This window comes from Haematobia irritans, chromosome 3, assembly GCF_050003625.1.
Source record: "Haematobia irritans isolate KBUSLIRL chromosome 3, ASM5000362v1, whole genome shotgun sequence".
NCBI lineage: Eukaryota > Metazoa > Arthropoda > Insecta > Diptera > Muscidae > Haematobia > Haematobia irritans.
This window is the reverse complement of record NC_134399.1, coordinates 194,302,329-194,328,579: the sequence shown is the minus strand read 5'-3', so window position 1 is coordinate 194,328,579 and position 26,251 is coordinate 194,302,329. Positions and strand designations below refer to the sequence as shown.

The 26,251-nt window shown below is 31.3% G+C and overlaps 2 protein-coding genes across 7 annotated transcripts; both read left to right on the top strand.

The window, feature by feature from the left end:
- Nucleotides 1–1,769: 1,769 nt before the first annotated feature.
- Nucleotides 1,770–11,260, top strand: Dd (CTD nuclear envelope phosphatase 1-like protein dullard). Of its 6 annotated transcripts, none has more exons than XM_075301117.1 (6): nucleotides 1,770–1,957; nucleotides 5,159–5,509; nucleotides 8,206–8,463; nucleotides 8,542–8,724; nucleotides 8,796–8,990; nucleotides 11,086–11,260. In XM_075301117.1, exons 2-5 carry the CDS (start codon nucleotides 5,411–5,413, stop codon nucleotides 8,985–8,987), a joined length of 732 nt encoding a protein of 243 aa, XP_075157232.1. In that variant the 5' UTR covers nucleotides 1,770–1,957; nucleotides 5,159–5,410; the 3' UTR covers nucleotides 8,988–8,990; nucleotides 11,086–11,260. The 6 variants fall into 6 exon arrangements, with proteins under 6 accessions (XP_075157232.1, XP_075157234.1, XP_075157236.1 ...); XM_075301119.1 differs by having other exon boundaries at nucleotides 1,770–1,993; XM_075301121.1 differs by having other exon boundaries at nucleotides 1,772–1,957; nucleotides 8,215–8,463.
- Nucleotides 11,261–13,272: 2,012 nt separating this feature from the next.
- On the top strand, nucleotides 13,273–24,377 carry Set2 (SET domain containing 2). Its single transcript, XM_075301114.1, has 5 exons — nucleotides 13,273–15,934; nucleotides 17,564–23,292; nucleotides 23,355–23,827; nucleotides 23,899–24,058; nucleotides 24,137–24,377. The coding sequence occupies exons 1-5, from the start codon at nucleotides 13,429–13,431 to the stop codon at nucleotides 24,320–24,322; spliced, it is 9,054 nt and encodes a 3,017-aa protein (XP_075157229.1). The 5' UTR covers nucleotides 13,273–13,428; the 3' UTR covers nucleotides 24,323–24,377.
- Nucleotides 24,378–26,251: the final 1,874 nt, after the last annotated feature.

Genomic DNA, 26,251 nt, shown 5'->3' with positions numbered 1-26,251 from the left:
TTTTCAAACATTTTTTCAAAGGATTAGGGTAATATTCAAGTTGAGAAATTGTTGAGAAAATCGCGTTCTCAACAAAAAACAGACATTACCCTCAACAGTGAAATTCAACACATTAGCAATAATATCTCAAGTGTTATCCTCAAATTGAAATGCATCGCTACTCAATAATTTGTCAAACAATTTTCGATGCGAGTCAAATTCAAAATTAACATCGTTGCATATACTTTTCAACCTAAATTTGTATGAATGATATCCCCACTTCAAATTGAAAGTCAAAGCCAAAATTCTATGAATTTTGCATAATTTATTCATTTTTATCAAAATAAAATATATAATAATACACTACACTACATAATACACTACAATACCAATTGATAAATAATAATCTTATTAAACATATCAACAAATAAGAACAAAATAAAAACAAACAACAAAACTTTAAATATCTTAAACATTATTAGTAAACACTTTTGCATTGATAATTCGTTTTCCTTCCTTTTGGTGTCATAAAACAGGATTAAAATTTAATTTAAAATTAGGAACGTACTGGACCGCGTGTTAGAATTGATTTCCAGCAGAAGGAATTCACAAAATATCCATTTTAAACTGATAATAGCATATGAATTAAACTGACGATGTGATGCACATTTTCATCCAGAAGTTGTTGATTTCAACAATTTGTTGTTTTTAACAATTTTAAATGGTTGCACTTGTAATGTTTCTGGAAACTTTTTCTTGTCGATAAGCCACTCATTTTTCATTGGTCAGCTTCTTAATGATGTTTGCAAGAATGTAGCATCCAAAGATTTTAGTTTTCTGCAAAGAGATTTAGATTTAGTGACTTCTCTAAAGTGTTGATTTAATTTTTCATATTGACGTACCAATTATTATAAACTATTTGAAGCAGTTCCAGTTAATTGTCCACCATTTTTTCACCGGTCAGCTTTTTAATGTTTTCAAGAACGTAGAATACATAACTTTAGTTTTCTGCAAAGAGATATACATTTAGTGACTTCCTTAAAGTTTTATTTCATTTTTTATTTTCACTTACCCATTTTTATAAACTATTTGGTTATTTGTCTAAAATTTTCCATTTTTTTTATTTCTTGCACTTGACCACGAACTTCGTTGCACAAATAAGTATTGAAAACCACATGGTTTTTTCGTTGCATTTTAGGGTAGTGTTTTGTCAAAGTTTTTTCATATTATCTTCAACACCTTTTCAAAGATTTCGTCAACATTTTGGCAAATTGGAAGTAATTCGCAAACAATTTGAAGATGTATTGAAGATGAGCTATTTCAAGTCAAGTTGAATTTATGTTGAAAATTATATTTACCCTCAAACTGAAAAGTTGTTGCATTTGAAAAACGCTCATCCTGTGTTTATTGGGTCATTGCACAAATAAGTATTGAAAACCACATGGTTTTTCCGTTGCATTTTAGGGTAGTGTTTTGTCAAAGTTTTCTCATATTTTCTTCAACACCTTTTCAAAGATTTCGTCAACATTTTGGCAAATTGGAAGTAATTCGCAAACAATTTGAAGATGTATTGAAGATGAGCTATTTCAAGTCAAGTTGAATTTATGTTGAAAATTATATTTACCCTCAAACTGAAAAGTTGTTGCATTTGAAAAACGCTCATCCTGTGTTTATTGGGGTTGTATTTATTTTAGGTTCCACTGTTGCTTGAGAAAATATGGCAGCACATCAAGACGAAATCAACAGCTTTGACAGATTTAGTTGCCAAACGACGGCGAATTGATTTTTTGTTAGATGTTTAGTGACAGTACTTTGTTTTGTGCCCTGGCATTTTGCTTTGCTGTGTAGTGAATCTTAGAGTTATAAATAAAAATAAATGCTTAAATATAAGTGTTTACCCGAATAAACAATTAAGTGGTTGGAGTAGTTAAAATATTCCAAATAGGCATTGACTAAATAAACAAAAAATATGTTATGTGTACGTATATGAAGAAGTACCACACGTCAGAAATATGTGAGAAAGAGGAAGTGTTAAAAGAGCGAATTTCAATGTTGAAATTTCATAATTCATGGGATGGCATATCACAAGATTTGAGTATAAACATTTCCTACATTTGGATTTTGGCCAAAATATATTAGAAAGTGATAAACTAATAAATGATTGCTTTTGGAACTATTATATTTTATGTAATTAGAAATACGGCGAATCTATTATCGAGTTTGCCGCTTTTTTAATTGTATCTTTTTCGCATAATATAATATCCGGGCACAACGAATGATATTTGCGGGCGTCGGTGGTATTGTAAAATTTTATTAATCAACTGTACAAATATTTGATGGAAATGTAGTTTGTTTTTTTTTTTTTTAACTCTAACAATTTTAATTAAAATTCATATTGCGCATTATTCGGCTTTTCCAAAATTTGTTAACGCAGGGCTTGAGATGCCCATCCAATTATAAACTTATTAAGCATTAGATATTGCTCCTACCCATGATTCCTACATTATAGGTAACTGGAAACCCGTATTAATTCAGTTTACCATGAATAAATACGGCAATTGACTGTAATCACCAATAAAGGTATTCCCATATCATTCAGGTCTTTATTTGTTAAACCTGCACAATCTGATTCCATCACGAAATTAATTGATCCAATTAATTTCTTAATTGAATGTCTTCAATCAAAATTAATTGACACTATTAAGTTTTATAATTGATTTTTGTTTCAACTAAACAAATTGTTGAATCAATGACACTTTTAATTGCATATTTTTTAAAACTTTGGACCTCAAATTAGTTTCCTCAATATCCTCTTGTATATATTGATTATAGACCTATTATAAATATTTTCTTAACTACCGAACAATGAAAGATCTAGCAGAGCAGAATCATTTTCTTATCAAAATATAATTATTGTTGATAAGATTTTATGTAAGGTTTAGAGTAACGTGTATGGTGAGATATTCGCGCACTTTTTTCTAAAGATGGGTAGCACATCTATGGGTAAAAATGATCAAATGTTTTTACCATGACACCTGAAGCTAATACACAGCTTCAAGATAGCTCCTTCATGTTTGAGTCCTAACTCTAAGTTCAAGTTGATAAAACTTTTTTCGATATTTTAGCAGCTGTTAGTTTGTTTCTACACGTCAGACAAATTAATCTGTACCCAATCTACGATTTGATAAGGGCAATGTGTCTTTGTCCTACGTGCGACCTAGGCGTATTATTTACATATTTTTTTTTTATGATTCAATCACGAAATTAATAGATCCAATTAATTTTTTAAAAGAAATGTCTTCAATTACGAAATTTATGGTATCAAAATAAAAAAATAATTGATTAAAAACCTATCTGATTTCATTATCGTTTCAAATTACAGTTTAAAGTTTAATTGATGTTGATTGCAAAACTCAAATTGTATCAAATAAATTTTTAATTCGAAGTTTTCTGTCATTTTTTAACTGACTTGGTCTTCCGATTTTAATTAAAAAATGTATTGTATCTTTTAATTATTCTTTTTTTCAAATTAAAAATATACATTCGAGTAATTGATTTATAATTAATTATTTCGTTAATATTTTAATTAAATAAAAACTTTAACCAAATTTCTCAGTAAAAAAAATATTTTATTTTTGAATAGAGTACTATCGTAGACCAATAAATACACACAAAAAATTCCGAAATTAATTGATCCAAATAATTTTTTAATTAAAATGGCTTCAATCATGAACATGATATAGTATCAATCACAGTTTTAATTGGTCATTAAAATAATACACGATTAAAATATTATTGATTACATTAGCAAATTTTAATTAATTTTTTAGTTGATTGAATTAAAAACTTAATTGATGTTGATTGCAAAACTCATAAACGTAACTGGTTTTCAATTACTTTCTTTCTGTTTTTAGTTTGATTAGAAAATTGATTGTTTGAAATAAATTTTTAGTTAAAAATTAAAAAAAAAATCCGTCACTTTGTTTTAAGTGACATAGTCTTCCGAGTTTGATTACAGAGCTAATTATATGAATTAATTTTTTAATTAAAAAATTTCATTCATTGGCTTAATTAACTTAATGCATCTATCTTGATTAAAAAGTTAATTGTATCTATTAATTTATTAATTGAAAAAAAAAATCAACTTCAATCATCTTTTTAATTGGAAATATTTTGGTGATATGTGTATGAGAATATAAGTTTCAACTTAATTAACAGCATTGTTTAAAATCATAATTTAGCACAAAAATATCTCTTTATTATATATAATTTAAATCGCAGATTACATTTTCTATGTTACCATCATCAATTTAAAAATATTTTTGTATACCTTTTGGTATGTGAATGAATAAATAAAATAATAATAAAATCAAATTGGGTCTTGTACACTAAAGTGAAAGTGAGTGAATGTAGTGTAGCGCACTGTAGACAAGACGTCTATATATTTATTAATATAGGATATAACCAATGAAAAATGGTCACAGTTTTTTTCACCTTTTTTTTAAGTTTCACCGGATTTTATGAAAATATCCCTTATCAAATGCATTTGCAGTTTATACTTTCACAACTTTCTATAATTATATTGTTATTATTATTTATATTTTTATCTAATTAAGATATTATTATGGATTAAACTTTTGTAAGGGTCTTGAATAAATATTCCCAACATTCCAATCCCTTCATAAGAGTATGATTGTTGGCAACAAACGTTTTGTTACAAAAATGTCCCAAATAATGTACAGATGTACTAACTTTTCCATCATTGGTGCGAATGCGGCAATCTTCTACATACCGAAAGAAAATTCAGTTTTGTGCAAAGTGTGGATTTCTTCTAACTCCTCTGATTAGAAACATATAAATCATATCAATATAATAGAAATAATGCAAAATGGCGATATATCAAAGAAGTGAAAGTGTTGTGCAACGTGGGCTGCTCTAATGCATTGTTTTTATGTGACAAAAGTAATTTTTGTATTGATTTTTACCTCCACTGAAAGTGTGCAAACTCGTATACCACTAAATGTTTACTTTTATCCTTATTTTAATATGTACATTTTAGGCGCGCTGTGATACACAAAAAATGTTCTCGCTTTTTTTTTTTTGCAAAACTTCCATTACTTTAATGTTTCAGCATCAAGTCCCTAAAAACTAATGAAGTTATATGTATGTTTCTTTTTAGACACATATTAATAATAGCCGTTGGGAGTAAACAGAAACAATCAGCAAGCATTTGAAACAAGCAATAAAGCATCAGCCCGCCTCCTAGTTAGTGCAAGCGTACAGATTGGTTATTAAAAAAAACACAAAATAATATTAAATACTAAGTTTTGAGTGTATAGATTTATTGGAAAATATATACATACATACAGACATATTGAAATATACATAAACACATTTATGTAGTGTACATTGGTAAGTTTCTTTCTTACCAATGTTTTCCCTCGTTCAAATGAAATTCCGTGCTCTATTGGTACTACTATCAAAAATATGGACGTGCATTTGTTTTATGTTCAATCGTCAAGTGAGAGCAGTAAGTATTATTTTCTTTTATTTCTTTGTTTATATTATTATACATTAGTAGGTAAATGATTGATGCATGTTTTAATGCTAGGTTAAACAACTAAATCTAATATAAAATTGGTCGCATACAAGAAATTCTCAATTCTTCTAAAGACAATATAGCTTGCATTTGTATAATGTAGGATATATTGACAACTGGTAAATATGCCCATAGATAGGATAGGTTCGATTGTAAGAGACTATATTGACCATTCTCATACCGCTTGTGGTGAGCTCTTTTATCAGTGGGTGCTGGGCGATGCTTTTATTATTCAACAGTAACGTACATTACTCTTAGCAAGTAAAGCGCTTTACCCACTGCAAATCCCTTAATTAATTTGTATTTCGGGAAAACCCCAAAGTTTAAAGTTTTAATTTGACGTCGCAGAACCCAACTATGTATCGTATAAGAATGTAAGTAACGAATTTATACAAAATCGGAATATATGACTAGATGAATAAGCTGTAAATAGAAACGGACAGCTCCCAATTAAAAACCCACCAAGAGTCATCACAATGGATCGTGATAGAGTAAGGTGGTCGGGAAAGACCTGTTTATTTACCTAACCTAAATTGGCTATATGGAAGCAATTATTTCACTTAGGCTATTCAGTCCATTGTGATATCACAGTAGTGAACTTCTCTCTTATCACTGAGCCCTGCCCGATTCTATGTTAAGCTCAATGACAAGGGAGCTCCTTTTTATAGCCGAGTTTGCACTGAAACCACTTAGAGAAGCTTTGAAACATTCAGAAATGTTACCAGCATTACTGAGGTGGCATAATCCACCGCTGAAAAACTTTTTGGTGTTTGGACGAAACTGGGTTTGAGCCGACGACCCTGTGTATACAAGGCGGGAACGCTAACCATTGCACCACGGTGGCTCCTAATGCCAACCATTGCACCGCGGTGGCTCCTAATGCCGGTAACATTTGACTAACACCTTCCATAGTGGTTTCATGATAACAACATATGTAAACCCAGTCAGAAAAAAATCATCGGAAAAGCGTTGTAAAAGCATTGTAGATGGTTGATACACGGTGGAAAAAACGTTGTTACAACCCCAAAATGATAACATCATTCTACGGTGTATCGATCGTATTTAACAACGTTTTCAAAGCGTCATGAAAACAATATTTTATACGCTTTTTCGATTGTTTAACGAACGCTTTGACAACCCCAAAATGATAACATCGTTATACGGTGTATCGATGGTTTTTACAACCAATAAAAAGCACTGAAAATTTAAATTGAAGTTTTTAATTTGACTATATATTTTCCATTCAAAAAACCAAAGGTACACTAAAGAAGTGAACCCTCGAGGACACTAAAGTCACTTTAACTCTACTTTATCTCATGAACTTATTGTGTTTTGTGAAAGTAAAGGAATTACATTAATAATTTTTTTTGCGTAGGTTGGTTAAATGGACTAAAAAAGGGGAAAAGTTATTCACAAATGTCCCTATTTCAAACAAAATACTTAAGAATTTCTTAAAATTTGTACATTTTACCCCAAATGCGCCAAAAGAGCATTCTTGCAATTTTGAACTCCAATTTTTTCCTTCAAACAACGAAATTATCTTTAAAATGTGAAAAAAATTATTTTGTCTAAAAAATTTCTTGAATTAGTCGAAAAATATCTGTGGACTTATGACAAAACCTCATAAGACGAGATAGAAAAAAAAAAACAAATAAAAATAAATGTTTATTTAACTTCAGTTGTGTCGTTTTTTAGTCAGATTATGATCAGGATTCAATGCGACAAAACACATAGATGTGTTTCTTTTTTTGTTTGTTTTTTTTTTAATAAAATTTCATATGACAAAAAAGTCGGTAATTCCTAACTTTCTCTAAAAATAAGCTATCGAAAAGATCTATCACATAAATATTAATCATTCTCCAGATCTTTTCTACAGAAGTTTTTGAGACCCCATATAGGTGTATTTTCGATTCCCTGTAAAATTGAGGTTTTAGACTTATGGGGTTTTATTATAAATCCACAGATACGCTCTTATATTTGTGAAATCAGCGTTTAGTTTAGTTAAAACTTTGTACAGTTACTAAATTTGTAAAATTTACCAAAATTGTTCTTCCTGGTAGGTTCACTGTTTTTTTAGTGTACACCTTCAATTTATATGAAAAATGAATATTATCCTATTCTAAATCAATTCATATCAACAGCATTACCTCCATTATTCATAAAAAAAAAGCTTACGCATTGAAGGAAAATTCATTTTCAACGATAATTTTATGGAAAATATACTTTTTAAAAACCGTCAATTAATTTGTTTAGCAAGCGTTGTTTCAACGTTAGTTTCCAACGTTGTTACAACGCTCAATATTTATAACCATCAGGAATTTCTGACTGGGAAGCCTTCGATACAAAAATAATGCCTTCCTGGTATAATCTTTAAATTTCCATGTCAAAAAGTTGATGAAGGTCTGATTAAGTAAAGAAACGGTATCAAACGCGTTCAATGGTTTCTATTGCAAATAGTAGTAGTGGGGTTTTTATGTGTGTTCTATCCATATCATAAAATGAGAACGCATAGGGAATTTTTTTACATGAACATGCATCTTTTTATCTAATCATTTACTTTGCTAAATATTTTATTTTTACATTTTATATAACACAATTGTAAGAAACACTGATATGAACCACTTTAGTTTGTACAGTATCAGCCAGTCAAATATGAACTGTTCCCACTGTCACCTGTTTCACGTCACCGCCTCAGCATTGTACAGCGAAAGACTTTGGTCTTGGATTTGGATGAGACGTTAATACATTCGCATCACAATGCTATGCCCAGGAATATTGTTAAGCCCGGAACACCACATGATTTTACTGTGAAAGTAACCATAGACAGACATCCTGTGAGATTTTTTGTACACAAAAGGCCGCATGTGGATTTCTTTCTTGATGTGGTAATTTCTATAACTATAAAACATAAGTTAATTACTGAAAAATAATTTATTAACTATTTTTTTGTTTGGCATTTCAAGGTTTCTCAATGGTACGATCTAGTGGTTTTTACAGCCAGCATGGAGATATATGGCGCTGCTGTCGCTGACAAATTGGACAATGGCCGTAATATACTACGACGGCGTTATTATCGACAACATTGCACACCAGATTATGGTTCATATACCAAAGATTTATCAGCTATTTGTAATGATCTAAATAGGGTTAGTAAAAATAGTATTGTGGTTTTACAATTGTAAATTATTGCTAATAATTGTCATCTTTTTATTAATAGATATTTATAATTGACAATTCTCCAGCTGCATATCGTTGTTTTCCTCATAATGCTATACCCATTAAGAGTTGGTTTTCCGATCCTATGGATATTTCATTATTATCGTTACTTCCAATGTTGGATGCTTTAAGATTTACAAATGATGTCCGTTCTGTTTTATCAAGAAATTTACACATACATGGCTTGTGGTAGCAGGTAAATATACAAGGATATTTTAAAATTGTAAATACGACCGTTAATAATTCGGATGTAGAAAATTTTGGAATCTAACAGTAGTAAAAATTTTACGGCTCCGTTAGTTAAGATCAAAAATCTCGTCTCTTCGATTAACTTTAACTGAAATGAAGATGTAGATTTTTTAAAACATTAATCAATTTAAGAACATGTTTTCCCTAGACGAAATAAATTATTTTCATCGGTTAGGTTCCTTACTGGCATATAAATATATATAGACAGGAAGACAGATATTTTATTTTTATTTTTTTTTATTTATTTATCATATATAATACAAAAAGCCTTATGGCAAAAAAACTGTATTACATAGCATATATATCCTGAGTATCAATATGTAACAATCCACGATAATGATATATATACTAACAATAAAAACTTATATAATAAAAAAAAAGAAAATACTTCAAACAAATGGTTCCCCAACCATAAAACAAAATAAAAAAAAAATGATAACAAACTGTTAATTATAAAACTGATAAACAAGAAGTCCAGTTAAGGTAGTAGCAATCATACATTAATAAAACCATTAGTAATAATTCCGTGAAATAATCATAATCCAATAAAACGATTATTATAAGATGTAAACATCTAAAGTCCTGAGTGACTATATAGCAAACTATAGATGTGAATAATTACAAAAATGATACAAAATTTTACGACGAAACACATTATTAGTATGGGAGAAAATACGCAGGTCAAACGGCAGAAAATTCCAACACCTGGCAATCCGAACCACAAAAGATCTCATAAACATTGAATTTCGAATGAGTGGCACACTAATCTGCGGATTACGTGTCGATCTACTAAACATAAAAGTCCTGCACAGTTCATGCGGTCTGCCATCCCTGACTACTTTATAAAATGTGTACAGCATACGATATCTTACAAAGTCCTCAAAACTACATCCCAAAAAGTCCTTCACATGACCCGAGATGTGATCACGCCTTCGAACCCTATAGATATGTCCTTATTACGGTTTACAAAATTCGTTAACCAACGTAGCAGTAACAGATATTCCTGAAAATGTGGTTTAGAGTTGTAAGAGTATATATTACCTTTGATAATTCAAATGGGATCGTACAAAATATTAATATCTTAATTTTTTATCTGGTGAAATTCCATTGCTACAAACCGTTTTCATTTGTTAAAAGTTATTCTAAAAGGCTTCATCTGAATTGTAAAAGTTTTCACTTGAATTGAAAAAGGTTTAATATGAAATGTAAAATATTTAATTTATGTGATCTAATGTTGGTCCATTTAAATTTAATGATGCGCCTGTATCCCTAAGAAGTTTTTTCTCCTAATACTTACCTCTTATACGAGTGTCCTTTATGCGTAAGCATAAATGAAATTAAACATTTTTTCAATTAATAAATTAATTGGTACAATTAATTTTTAATCAAGATAGAGACATTGGGTTATTAAGTCAATGATTGAAAATTTAAGAAGTCTAAGTAAATTTAAAAAAAATTGATGCATTTTTTTTTAATTTTTAACTAAAAAATTATTACAAACAATTCAATGTGAGTTAACAAAGTAGTTGAAAATAGCTACGTTTTAATGAAAAAATCGATTGAGTTTTGTAATAAACATCAATTAAATTTTCAATTGAATAAATTAAAAAATTAATTAAAATTTGCTAATGAAATCAATTATTTTTTAATATCCAATTAAAACTTTGATTGATACTATCATTTTCGTGATTGAAGATATGTCGATTAAAAAACTAATTGGATCAATTAATTTCGTGATTGAATCAGACAATTTTTTTTGTGTGTGTGTATAGATATAGAGTATTCGCAGACCAAGAAAGTGTTACCTTAGTTTTGGTAATTAGCTTCTCCGGTGATTTCACCAGCAGTCATCGCTATTTTCGGAATAAAAAAATATATTGTAGCATATCATATATTTAGGTACATCGTCTACAAACCCCAATATACAAAACCAAATATAGTAAATAAATTATTAAAAATACAATAGGAAGCTATATAGTCGAAATTAATAATTACAATTTTTCAATCATAAATAATAATATTATATATTTTTCTATTTTCAGATTAACAAATTAAAAATTTGGTGCTGTGACACTTGAACGAATTTTTTGTTTGTTTCATTTATTTTATAATGTATAAGGAATTACTAAAATCATTGAATATAAGAACATATTTGTTAATGACAAGGCATTGGTAATATAAATAAATAATGAACTATTTCTTGACTTGTACTATGTAGATTATGGTACACATACATATATTATTATATTAGGGACGCATCTCCTCCTACAGCTCTCTTTTTTGATCTTTCTTTAGCACATACATATTAATTATGTGATTTATATGAAATAGTTATCATTTGTCTGTTTTCAGACTATTAATAGTAAATGTTGTTTCAGTGACATTATAACTGGTTCCCTTCCCGAAACTAATTAATTTACTTTTGTACATTACTTTCTTCTTTTATAAATATCAAATTCTTAATCTGTAAAATGGCTACAATACATAAAAAAAAATAATTTATAATTGAATAATTTGTTCATATGTAATATTTATATGTTTATAATGTACAATGATTTTTCGTTTTCTTTATATTTACTCCTAATTAGGTCGTCTTATATAAGTTTTGACATAAATCATAAATAAAAAAAAAATAGACATAAGAAATATATATTGTGTATACTATTATCAAAAGGCAAGCAAGCACATAAAATTTGGTTCTACGACGGTACTTTCTTCGGTTTTCGAATATCAATTTAATTTTGCGGTTAAGGTGAGTATTAAGTTTAGCCGCTAAAATCAAAAATAAATCAGTAGGAAAATTTATAAAATTTTGATATATATAACTTGATGGGGATATTCCCCAGAGCAACCTTTTACAAAGTTTTTATTCTTTAAAATTGATTAATTAAGAAAAGTAATCGAGAAAAATGGCGATTTTAGCGGCTAAACTCGAACTTACCACCCACCCACCTTTACTGTAACATAATTACAAATATGATTTGGACAAAAAAAATACGAAAAATATATTTAAGGCAGTTTTCTTAATGTATTGTTTTTTTTTTATTTATGTTTAATTTGGAATTAAACTCTGAAAACATTTCCAGAATTGTTAAGTCCGGTATAAGCTTACGGAATAGCTAACATATCCAGAACTTCTAACACCTACATTATCTTAAACGGGACCCACAAAAATCCGGACGTCCGCAATTTGAAAGGCAATTTCGGTGCTAGATCCATCAATAACGATTGTCCTTGAACCGAAGTATGTTAGGAACTCTTGCCAAATTGGGGGACAATCGGGCTATACTTCGCACACAAAACAGACTGGTCATTCTTGGCGTTACATACAAATGCATAAATTTTTATACCCTGTACCACAGTAGTGGTGAAAGGTATAAAAATAATTCATGCAGATCCACTAGTGGATAATTCTGGGTAAACTGTACCAAGATACATTACTGTTAATTTAAAATCCGGATAATTTTAATAATTTATCTTGCATCTTCAAATTAGAAAATTGAGCAAATAAATGAATGAACCATGATAGAAAATAAAATGATGCTAACATTAAGAGATTAAATAAAAAACCTAAAATCCAAACATTAAGTGGAACTTAAAACAAGCGACTTCAAGGAATTATAATCAAATCAAGGCAGATTTAATTAAAAATTCACTCTGAGTACATTTCGTACCTAAAGGTGGGTATTAAGTTCGAGTTTAGCCGCAAAAATCCCATTTTTTTCACGATTATTTTCCATTTTAAAGAATATAAACTTCATAAAAAGTTGCTTTGGGCAATTCCCCATCAAGTTATATTGAAATTTGCATCAAGGAGTTATAATTTTATACTTTTTTTAAATATTTATTTTTGATTTTAGCGGCTAAACTCGAACCTACTAAAATTAAAAAATTCTCCACTAAAATTAAAAAATGTACAAATTAATTTCAATTTGAAAAGAACGCGATTGTCGCAACAATTTTTTCAAATTGAATTCTAATACCTCACACACATTACACTTTGCCTTATAAAAAAGGGATTTCAAATCCACTTTTAGTAGATTTCAAGCCTAATGTGAGTGGGCCATAAGGTAATTCTTAGAAAACCCTTTTAAATCGTGTTGAATACAAGCATATTTATTGAGTATTGAATGTAAACAAACTTTAACTGCCGTCAGTCGCCTTAGTTGTGCTTTCACACAAAGATTTTGCATTAACGCCGTCAGTTTTAGATGCGTTTTTATTCCCAGCAACGGCTTTGTAACTCCATAGATCTGTAAGAAAAAGTTACATTAATTTATAAATGCAATTACTCGATTATTATGTTAAAATATGCACGCAGTACAGATTTAAAATCGAATTTGGGTACGTAAATTGAAAACCTAAGCTGAAATTCATAGAACAAAATGGATACAACAAACGTGAATGTAAGTAATCAGCGTACCAAAAGAGGGGCTGCTAGAATTGCCAAAGGATCCAACGACACTATTACTATGGACACACAGCAGACTGATTGTGAAGATGCCATCATAGCCATATCACCTACTCTTGATACTGCAACCAATCCTGCAATAGTTCCCGTATCGGAGTGCAGGAGAAGCTCTCGGAAAAAAATTATCAAATTTGACGTGCGTGACTTACTGAATAAAAATAGAAAACCACACAAAATTCAAATCGAAGCTAGAATCGATTCGAATGTACCATCAAAAGCTAAAAATAGTGCAGTGGGAGGTCCTGGGGATAGAGCTTCGACAAGCTCTGGCCTTGCCGGTAATGTCCAGACAGATTTATCATCTAAACAAAAGACATTTATGGAGAAATCCGCTATATTTAGGCGTTATTCCATATCTCAAGAACATACTAAACCACCTCCGCCACCTCTACCCCCTATGCCGCCACCCACAATTCTGAGTAAAGTGGGTGTGGAAAAAGACGCTTCAGGAAATGTTTTACTAAAACCAAAACAAACTACTAGCTTAATAGTGGCTCAAGTAGAGAGTAACGTCCGATCTGCTGAAACTAAACGAAAAAGTACCAGCAAGGGAATCCCTGACGTAAAAGATAGTAATGCTAACGAAGAAGAGCAATTATTACCTCAACAACAAAAACGAAGAGGACGGCCACCAAAAACACGACCCCAACCGACTGCATCATCAGGGCCTACTAATGAGGAGACTAATACAACGGAGGAGCAACTAAAGATTACACCAGAAAAAGCCACTAATTGGAAAGAATATAAAGCATGCTTGGCCCAAATCGATCCAAAACACAATGTAACTGAAGAAATGTCCGTAGCTAAAAACGAGGTAATAGGCTCGTCTAAAGTTATATCAATTCAGCAGGAAAGCAAACAATTGTTGGATAATGAAGAAACGATGCAAATCTCTAAACATGAAGAATGCAATGTTCAAGATTTAGAAATTGCTAATACGGAATCGGGTTCAAAAGAAAAAGTATGTGAAACGATAGAAGAGAAGACGAAACCTTCGATCGTAACCCCAGACGTAAAAAAGGCATCTGAAAGCTTTGAAAGCAGCGAAGGAACCCAAGGACCCACAGTAGACACAAGCAATGAACATAAGTTAGAAATACAAAACTCGAATGTTGATTTATCAAAACTCAAAGTTTCCAGCCCTTACTCGCCATCCACGACTTCCTTAAACACTAGCGAACACATGTCAACTACGTCAACTTTTGACAAACATTTCGAAAATAAAAGCGATGCGAAACGTTCGAAGCGGATATCAAATCCAACGAACTCAGCAGAAAACTTAGTAAACAAAAGCAGTGTGCCCGAAGTTGTTAATACATCAAAAGTTCAACAAATCAAGAAAGATGAAGAAAATAAGCCCTCATCGTCTAAACGTGGAAAACGTTCTTCATATTTACCCGAAATGGAAAAGCCAAAGCGAAACTTACGTTCCCCTCCCATTTCACCAACTTCAGTGAAGAAGGGAAACGAAAATTCATCCTCGCACAAATCAATGACCATAGATATAGATTCACCAGGTTCAAATATAGATTCAAATTTGCTAAACACAGAAAACAATATCGTTCTTTCCAGTACGGAAACATCATCCTCAGTGGAAAATGAAAAACAAGAAGTTATGACCGAAGACTTGGCAGTTAATGATCAAGAAACAAAAGATAATGAGGTAGAAAAAATTCCTGACTTAAAAGATACTAAACAAGCCGAAAAATCGTGCAGTGACTCTTCAGAAATTATTTTATCGGACAAAACAGATGTGGTTTCAGCAAAAACAATTAATATTGAAGAACATAAAGAAGACGTTAAACTCATTGCCACAAAACGTTCTACGCGACATAAAAAGTCATTTGAATTCGAACATTCCACTATTCTAATAAAATCTAAGAAATGTGGATCAAAATCGCAAGATGACACAAAAGGTACACTTGAACACACTGCTTCATTAGTTGTAGCAGACGAGGAATTGAAAAACAGGCCCAAATCTCCTGAACTAATACCACTATCTCAAACAGAAGGCATTGAATCTAAGTCGACAGAAGCTTTACCACTATCTACACCTACACACCTAAAAGAAGAAAGCAAAACGAATCTTGCAAAATGTTCAGGAAATGTCAAAAAATCCAAGGAGGATGAGAACAGAGAATCCAATGAAAGAATCAAGACACCAACATTGCTTGACAATGGATCTGAAATAAATTTGTCTAAGGCGGTATCTCCGAAAATGGCAAAGGAAAAAGACGACAACAAAGCAGTTACAAGCAAACGACATAAGCGTTCTCAAACACGCAAAATTACAAAAGTTGATAGTGATGACGTTTCTGCAACCTCCGAAACACCAAAGGAGAGCGTGTCCAAGAATGAAGCATCAATTACCCAATCAAACATTGTAATCGCTCAATTAGAATCCGAAGCCAATTATAAAGGTAAAATTTTTTTAATTAAAATTAATATTTGAAATTAGTTTTTATACCGTATTTCTCGTTATACGGCATTCACATTTCATTTCAAAAAATTGTCAAATCTAAAAAAATATAGAGCGTAATGTGAAGGGGCTTAAGCTATTCCGCTACTATGAATATGTCCCCCATGAAAATTTTCCCCAAAACCTAAATGAAGTAGGTCCCACAAAATAATATGGAAAACAACAACACTTATTTCTAATGTTTTTGGGACCAGTTTGCATTATGAAAATTAACTCCAATATATGAAAGTAAAATCCCAAATGTCCTTTTTATTTCTATAAAAATTTTGTTACTATTTTATTCCTATAGAAATTTTAGTCCGAACCTTTTTGTCTATAGTACATTTTCTCAAACTATAGTATAGTAAATTATGTCAAAATTTTATTCATAAAGAAAATTTTGTCAAAATGTTATTTTTATAGAAAATTTTGTCAAATTTTATTTTATAGAAAATTTTGTCAAAACTTTATTTCTTTAGAAAATTTTGTCAAAATTTTATTTCTATAGAAAATTTTGTCAAAATTTTATTTCTATAGATAATTTTGTCAAAATTTTATTTCTATAGACAATTTTGTTAAAATTTTAGTTTTATAGAATATTTTGTCAAGATTTTATTTTTTTTGAAAATTTTGTAAAAATTTTATTTTTTTTTTAGAAAATTTTGTAAAAATTTTATTTTTTTTTAGAAAATTTTGTCAAAATTTTATTTTTTGAAAATTTTTATTTTTTTTAGAAAATTTTGTCAACATTTTATTTTTATAGTAAATTTTGTCAAAATTTTTATTTTTATAGAAAATTATGTCAAAATGTTATTTCTGTAGATCATTTTGTCAAAATTTTATTTCTATAGATACTTTTTTTAAAATTTTATTTTTATAGAATATTATGTCAAATATTTATTTCTGTAGATAATTTTGTCAATATTTTATTTCTATAGAAAATTTATTTCTGTAGAAAATTTTGTCAAAATTTTATTTCTATAGAAAATTTTGTCAAAATGTTATTTCTATAGAAAATTTTGTCACAATTTTATTTTTATAGAAAATATTGTCAAAATTTTATTTTATAGAAAATTTTGTCAGTATTTTATTTTATAGAAAATTTTGTCAAAATTTTATTTCTTTAGAAAATTTTGTCAAAATTTTATATCTATAGATAATTTTGTCAAAATTTTATTTCTATAGATAATTTTGTTAAAATTTTAGTTTTATAGAATATTTTGTCAACATTTTATTTTTTTTTTTAGAAAATTTTGTAAAAATTTTAATTAAAATATTGTCAACATTTTAATTTTTTTAGAAAATTTTGTCAAAAATTTTTTTTTAGAAAATTTTGTCAAAAATTTATTTCTGTAGAAAATTTTGTTAAAATTTTATTTTTATATAAATATGTGAATAGCATTGTATCGCCCCAGATTTGGCTTTTGTGTGCCCGGGGCTTAAGATTTTCATTTTGCCTTTGGGGCACATTTTCCTGGGGCTTATAGTTTAGTTTTTATTTAAAATTAGGCTCTATAAACAAGATAGAAATATGCACTCAAAACTTATTTTACACAGTATTATATAATCGAAATATTCTTTTACGTTTTAGAAAAAGTCGATGATATGCGAGAACTATCATCCAATTTTAAATCGAAAGATAATTCATATAGAGACGTTGGAGATATTAATCCTGTTTCCGAAACTGTTAGTTGCTTAAGCCCAAACGAATTGCTATCCAAAGACAATATTGAGGAAAACACGAATAAGGGCGAAGACAAAAATGGCAATTCTTGTATGTCTACTGCTACACCTCATGAAAAAAATGATTCCCATGCGACAAAAATAACAAAATCAAAATCATCATCATCCAAGCAAAGAAAATCTCTGAGAAATCACAAAGAGAGTACAATCGACTTACGTGAGAGCAAAGAGGAAACAAAAGTACTCGAATCGATAAGAGATGAAAAATTGAAAGTAACGGTTATTGAATCAAAACTTGTATTAGAAGAAGATCAAGTAACGGACCTTGAAGCAAAACAAAAAGAAACTAATTCTCAAGAGGAAAATAAAATTGAAAATAATAAAAATACTATCAAAGTTCAAAGTCCTCCAATTAGTGAAATAAAAACCGTCGATGAGGCCAATTCTAAAAATGCGCAGGAATTAGTATCACAAAATGAAAAATTGGTTTATCAAGAGCAGGAAGAATACGCTAAGTCAAAAGCAAAAGTTGCTACAAGCAGAAAATCTACACGGAACCAAAAAGACGTTTGCAATGAAACTAAAGATGAAGATGAAAGCATCACTAAGATAATTGATGATTGTGGACTAGCCACCAAAGAAGAGAATATTGCAGAACAACAGGTTGATGTTACAAAAAAGAAGTCTACGAGGAACCAAAAAGAAACTATAAATGAAAAAGAATTTCAAGGTGAAATCATAACCAATATAGGTGATGAAAGCGTGGCAGCCGTTATAGAAGAAAATATTACGGACAAACCAAATGATGTTCCAAAGAGAAAACCAAGGAAATCCCGTTTTAAAAACTTACATGGACCCGAAGAAAATGAATTAGATATAAATACAATGCCTTGGACCGTTAATGCAACAGTTCATGATGAATCCCAAGTACGCGAGGATTCATTGCAATCTGAAAGTGATAGTCAACACCAGTCAACGTCAATAGAGAATTCAAGTGAACCTTTGGAAGTAATAACAAAAATTACAGAAAGTGAACAGCACCAAAGCTCCACAAGTAAAGACTACAATATTAATTTAATACCACAATCGTCATTGGGACCCGATTCCACCAATGTTTATGTAATGAAAAATGTTAGCATTGAAACCAATACATTGTTAGATATATTACGCACCGTACAATCAAATAAAGAAGCAGCACAGGCATTACCTTCCAAATCAGAGAATCTCATAGAAAAATCCGACGTTTCCCAAACAATGTTATGTGCGGAAAAGTTAAAGAAAGCCACAGATTCAAAATCCAATTCTCCAAATCGCTCAAGCTCAGCATCACCTTTAACTCTTAAAAAAGGACAACTAAATTCACCATGCCGATCTGATGCCTCGTCACCATCAATTTTGAAAAAATCGAACGTATCTCCATCACGTTCGCATAACTCATCGCCTTTGGTATTCAACAAAAAAGTTACCAGACGTTATGAGCGACGGAGTAGACGTGGGGAGGATGAACCAGCTCATAAAACATTGGAAGAAACATTTGCGGAAATAGCCGCTCTCAGTTCGAAAGCTGTGCTTGAAATGACAAGTGAGACCACATCAACAGATTTTCAGGAAACTGAAAAATCTACAAACTCAGAAATGGATATTGCCAAAGAAACATCTACAGAATGTATTACAGAATCGTATATGCCAGACGAAATTGGAAACGATACCCAATCGGTTAAGGATGAAACAACACCAACGAGAAAATCAAAACAAAGTAGGAAAAAAGAACAATCTCCGTCACCAGGAGATAGTGAGAAAGGAATAAAACACGCATATGCTATACAGCAGGAGAGTGTTGTACTCAATGTTACATCCGCCAATGCGGATGCTGAAGAATCTCCAGCATCAGCCGAAGAAGAAAAACATATTGCGGTAAAAGAATCTGGATCAGAAATTCACAAAGACAATAAAGTAGATCCCACATCACTGAAAATAGCAGATGACATACCAATTGAGATGAATGTGGAAAATCAAGGACCATCGGAAAACAATGAATTATTAAGAATAAATTCGGTAGAGGATAATAATGGCGTGAAATCTAGTGAGTCTATAGGTGATAATAACAAAGAATCAATTGAGACCGAAAAACGTAAAGAAGAACAACCGCAGACACCTAAACAGATGTGTAATACACCGAACTCTCCATGTGATACCAAAGGTAGCTATAAAAAACATTTAAAGAAACAAAAATCTTTCGAAAGCGGAGACAATTTGATTGAAGAGCATAAGTCGGCGACCACAACGCCTACCAAAAGAGGTAAACGAGGAAAGAGCTCAACTCATGATCAACCAAATACACCTTCCAGCAGCAGCAGCAGCAGTAAAAAGAAAAACAGTAAAGAGCAGCAATCTATTGATAACAAAATAGCGGAGGAGGAAAATGAAACATGGAAAGATTTGGACGAGAGTGATTCGACGAATGCAGATACAACAAACCTAGAAAAAAGTTTCGATGAAAAAATGGCAAAGAAAAAACGACAACGTAAATTAAAAGAGGCTTTTGAAGCAGCTTTGAAAGATAAACCTTTGGAGAAACACGAAAATGAACCTTTGACACCATCATCATCTCCCACATTTGGTTTAAGATGTTTGAACAAGTCGCCGCCACCTCCTACTTCTAATGATGGGGAACAAACCACAGCTTCCACTTCCACAGATCTTGAAGATGACCCCTTGAAAGACATTGAGAAATTTATCGAAGATGGAGTGAATTTGCTCAAAAAGGGTTATAAGATTGATGAAGACAGTGTGGATAATGTTATACCATCTAAAACCACGGATAATTTACAGAGTTGTCAAGAATCAAACTCCGGTATAAATACTGGGGAAAATAACAAGGACTTGGTAGCCTTTAGTACATTCGAAACACCAGCCGACACACCCATAGCTACACCCAGTGTTACTCCACCACCCAAAAGTCCGGAAATATCTTCCACTCCAGAAGATGAACTAACGGCATCGGGTGGAGTTCGACGTTCGCATCGCATTAAACTAATAACTAAAATGCCTAAGGCCTTAGTGGGTAGGGGCCTTGTAAGAGATAAAGAACGATTTTCGATTAAAGATGATGTAGAAACTAAAAGTCATTATACACTAGATGACCATCTTCTAGATTTAGCAGAAGTGGAAGCCAAGAATGCCAAATTTCTCAAGGAAATGGAAGAGCGCCTCAGTAATTTCCAGGTCATAAAGGAAAACGAATATAAATGCGAAAGAGTAATAAGTAAAGAAGCTCGTAAGATGATTTGCGATTGTTTCCTAACACCGGAAGAAGAAGAAAGGGGTGAACTGGCATGTGGTGAGGATTGTCTAAACCGTTTGCTTATGATTGAGTGCGGCAACGAGTGCAATGTTAAAGAACGTTGCACTAACAAGCGATTCCAGAAATTCTTATGCTCTCCCTGTCGTGTATTTCGCACAGAAAAGAAAGGTTTCGGCATAATGGCCGATATAGAAATTTTACCCGGTGAATTTATAATGGAGTATGTGGGGGAAGTAATTGATACGGTAGAATTCGAGAGGCGTAGAATTGAGTATTCGGAAGAAAAGAATCGTCATTACTACTTTATGGCCTTACGTAGTGATGCTATTATTGATGCCACCATTAAAGGCAATATATCGCGGTTCATAAATCACTCATGCGATCCCAATGCAGAGACCCAAAAATGGACAGTAAATGGTGAACTAAGAATTGGTTTCTTTAGTCGAAAATCAATAATGCCGGGTGAAGAGATCACATTTGACTATCAATATCAAAGATATGGACGAGAAGCTCAGCGTTGCTATTGCGAATCGGCCAATTGTCGAGGTTGGATTGGTCAAGAACCGAATTCAGATGAGGGTGAACAAATTGACGAAGACGACGAATCTGAAGATGATGAAGAGGATGCAACCGCAAATCTTCTGGAGGATGACGATGATGATAGCGATGCCAGTGTATCCGATCCAGACGAGGTACAAAAGAAACTTGAGATGGCTGCAGCTCAAGCAGAAGTGGAACTTGCCCCTATTTCCTTGAGTGAAAAAGTACTCGCCAGAGATGGGGATGAATTCAAAACGCAAGAGGGCCAGCATGAAAACAGAAAATCGGAAGAAGACTCCAAGAGCAAGTTTAAAAAACTTCTTTCGAAAATGGCTGAAAAAGTTGCCGCTAAAAATAAACAAACGAAACGAGAAAAGAAATTGCAACGCAAAAAGAAATCCAAAGAGAGCTCAGTTGAACTGGCAAATAAACCAAGATCACTGGAAGATCCTGATATAGAAGATGAAGTTGAATTTTTAAGCCGATGTGGTCTCAAAACACAATCAGATACATTGCGTTTGTCCCGTCTAATGGTACGCGCAAAATTGTTGCAGACGCGGCTTAATCTTCTAAGTATATTGCGAAAAGGGGAATTACCTTGCCGACGACTATTTTTGGATTACCATGGGTTACGTTTACTTCACGGTTGGATGAGTGAAGACGCGGGCAATATGCTAATACGCTTGGCCCTATTACAGACATTGGAATTATTGCCTGTAGCAAATAAAACAGTTTTGACCGATAGCAAAGTAATGCAAGTAGTTCGCAACTGGTGTGGTTCTTCGAGTGGTACTCATTCGCCAAGTGAGGATTCGCTTAGTAGCAATAGTAATTCACAAGATGGCTCCACTCAGCCAATAAATAATGAAATGGGTCAAGAAAGTGTCGACGGTAGTGGAGGAGTGGAATTACAGAAATTGGCATCGAAACTCATAAGTTCGTGGGAGAGTTTACCAGAAATTTTCCGAATACCCAAGAAGGAGCGAATCGAGCAAATGAAGGAACACGAGAGAGAGGCTGACCGTCAGTACGCGGAAAATGAAGGAGGTCGATATTCCAGAGACCAATACCGTGCCGATCGTTTCGGTAGGCGATTTAATTCCAGCAGTCGCTTTGCAAGATACAATTCCAAACCGCCACAGCAGCAATTGTTGCCTCGACAAGCGAATGTTACACCAGAACATTCCAAAAATCTATCAAAAACACAACGAAGGGAATTGTTTGCCGCCAAAGTAGCCAGAGATGAAGCAGAAAAGCGAATGGCTGAAGAAAGAAGGGAATTTGAAACAAAATGTCGTTTCTTTGGTTTAGATCCTAAGAAGACGCGCCCTCAAGATGTTCCCTTTTGCGTTAACCCAGCAACTGGTCAATGGTATTCTGTAGAACGCAAGCCTATAACGATTCCTCCTAGCTATGCACATGTACAGGTTCCAGTAAAACCAAAATCCACCAATCCCATTGACTATCAATTGCCAACGGTATGCAATAATTTACCACCTCAATGGAAATTTGCTATAACACCTTTGGGCCAAATTTACTACTATCATGTACAATATCGTGTACCTCAATGGGAGCCCCCCACTCCGGCACAATTGCAGATGTGTGAAAACCCACAAGAAGATGTTGATTCAGGAAATGAGCATTCTCCTACAACTGGTGCAGATAGTAGTGAAGACGACGATGATATTCTAATTGGCATGGATGCAGCTCAATTGAAAGCTTATATTAATCGTAAAGTGGAAAATCGGCGTCAAAAGCGCTATCAACGTTTGGTTGACGAAAGAGCTATAAGTGTATGTATAAAGGTACTCTTTTTAATTATGTTAATATGATCACATTTTCTATTTTATTTTAGCCTCGGCGTGAAGAAGATCGCATCTACAATCAAATAGAAGTTCGCAAGTACAAGGAAAATAAAGAGAAGATTCGTAAACGAAAAGAAGAGATACGGCGTAAACGTTCTGAAGCCTTGCGACAATCCGCCCTTAACATGTGTACTCTGGGCAGTCTAACTGATAGTACTGTAAAAATAGAGACTGAAGATGACATGGGCGGTATAGTGCCTATACAGGACTATTTGTTGTCATCAGACGAAGACGAAGATATTAAGGCTGATATAAATAGCCCATTGATCGACAAAATTGTAGAGGGTGAAAAAATCGTGGATGAACTCGATGCATTAACTACAAAGAGACCAATGAAAAGACCTTTACCATCGCATCGCGACTTCAATGAATCTATTTTCCATCAGCTGAGCCCAAGCATGTCGGCAAGCAGTAGCGAGAGACTAGAATATAAGAAACGAAAATTAGAGAAAAAGGAAAAAAGGTGGGAACCTTAAATCATAACATGGCTTATTCGTATACATTTTTACATTTTACATTTCTGTTTTTTTGCAGAAAACCTAAGGAACAAGATGCGAAATATCGAAAGAATAAAGAGAAATTCCGTTGCGAAATTGCTGGTATCATTGTTCATCATTTAAAGCCATATCGAAAGGATTCATGCACTGTTGGTCGTATAAAATGTGATGAAGATTTCAATCATTTGGCGCGAAAGGTACTTATATTCATTTTATCGCATCTAAAATTTCTTCAAGAATTAACTTTCATTTTATCTATTCCTATTCGTTCGCAGTTAACTCACTTTGTTATGATAAAAGAGTTAAAATATTGTGAATCTGTTGGTCAAACATTAGTCGTCACAGAATCGGTGAAAAATAAATCTCGAGAATTCATAAAAAAATATATGGCAAAATATGGTGATGTGTATATAAAACCAACAAATGATCCAGAATTCAAAGATATCCCATTTACATTATAATTTAAGAATTTTATTGAATATTTTAAATAATTATGCTCTCACACATTTTCATCTATTTGTTATAATTTCATTAATCTTAGCAAAATTTGTTCATATCTAATTCACCAATTATGATGTATACCCGCTTTTCTATATATATATATATATATATATATATATATATATATATATATATATATATATATATATATATATATATATATATATATATATATATATATATATATATATATATATATATATATATATATATATATATATATATATATATATATATATATATATATATATATATATATATATATATATATATATATATATATATATATATATATATATATTTGCATAGTTGGACATATATTGCAGAATTCAAATGATCATATTTAATTACGACTACTACTACTACTTTTTAAGAATTTTAATTTTAAATATTCAAATGAATTGAAACACATGAACTTGTGGCAATAAAGAAGAAACCTAAGGAATGAATACCATACATAATGGTCTGTTGTCTTAAACCTTTTGGTCAATGGTTTGCTACTCCTATATGGTGGTCCAGAAGTTTTATGGCTGTTAAACCTTTTTTATGGTTCTTCGCCAAGCTTGGAGCTCGATCACGAACTCAAGTATAACCAATTTTTGTTTACCGTTTATTCGAGTTATATTCACGGTTGCACTCGAACCGATATTATCTACCAAAATATGAAGAAAATATTGCCAAAAAAACTACCAAACAAGAAAAAGTACTTTGCAAAACTTTTTTTCTACAGAAAATTTTGTCGAAATGTTATTTCTATAGAAAATTTTGTCAAAATTTTATTTCTATAGAAAATTTTGTCAAAATTTTATTTCATAGAAAATTTTGTCAAAATTTAATTTCTATAGAATATTTTGTCAAAATTTAATTTCTATAGAAAATTTTGTCAAAATTTTATTTCTATAGAAAATTTTGTCAAAATTTTATTTCTATAGAAAATTTTGTCAAAATTTTATTTCTATAGAAAACTTTGTCAAAATTTTATTTCCATAGAAAATTTTGTAAAAATTTTAGTCTTATAGTAAATTTTGTCAAAATTGTATTTCTATAGCAAATTTTGTCAAAATTTTATTTCTATAGAAAATTTTGTCAAAAAAAATTTTTTTATAGAAAACTTTGTTCAAATTTTATTTTTATAGGAAATTTTGTAAAAATTCGTCAAGCTTTTATTTCTATCCAAAATTTTGTAAAAATTTTATTTCTATAGAAACTTTTGTCAAATATTTTCAATCAAGACAACTCGATATCGACTCCCTTGATTTGAAAAATGTAGATTTCGATCAAAAAATGTTCTATATCGAATGCCGGGTCTATTCAGAAATATTTCACAGCGTTCATAAAAGCATAATCTGGCAACATTGCAAAAGTCAAATGTTTAATAGCACAGATGAGGCTGCATCACTGCGTAAACAAATATCAAGTGCTAATCACAAAAATTGCTGATGCAATGCAAGAAAAAAAAGAAATAAAATTTAATATTAACTTAATTTTACAATTAATTATTCTTCGAGCTTTACGGACAAAGTAGATTAAAGAATTTGATCAATATAATGATTTTTTCAATGGTTCTATTGATCAAATTCCTTGATCTACTTTATAATAATTATATATAATTAGTTGTTGTAATAAAATTCAGATATCATGCATTTGGACGTTAATAGCCTATTTCAGTATCAGGCTAACATGAAAAATAATAAGTAACGAAGAGCCCATCGTAAACTAGGAAAAAAAACTACTAATGTACGCGTTAGAATTGTTGTTGTCTCCTTGTAACATGTTTCTGTAAGTTGTCACATGTTAACCAGGGATGGAAAATAGAATTTTTAAGAATGTACAAAAAAGGTATTGTTTTTTTGAGCAAAAAAGTACTTTTAACTAAATTTTAAGAAAAA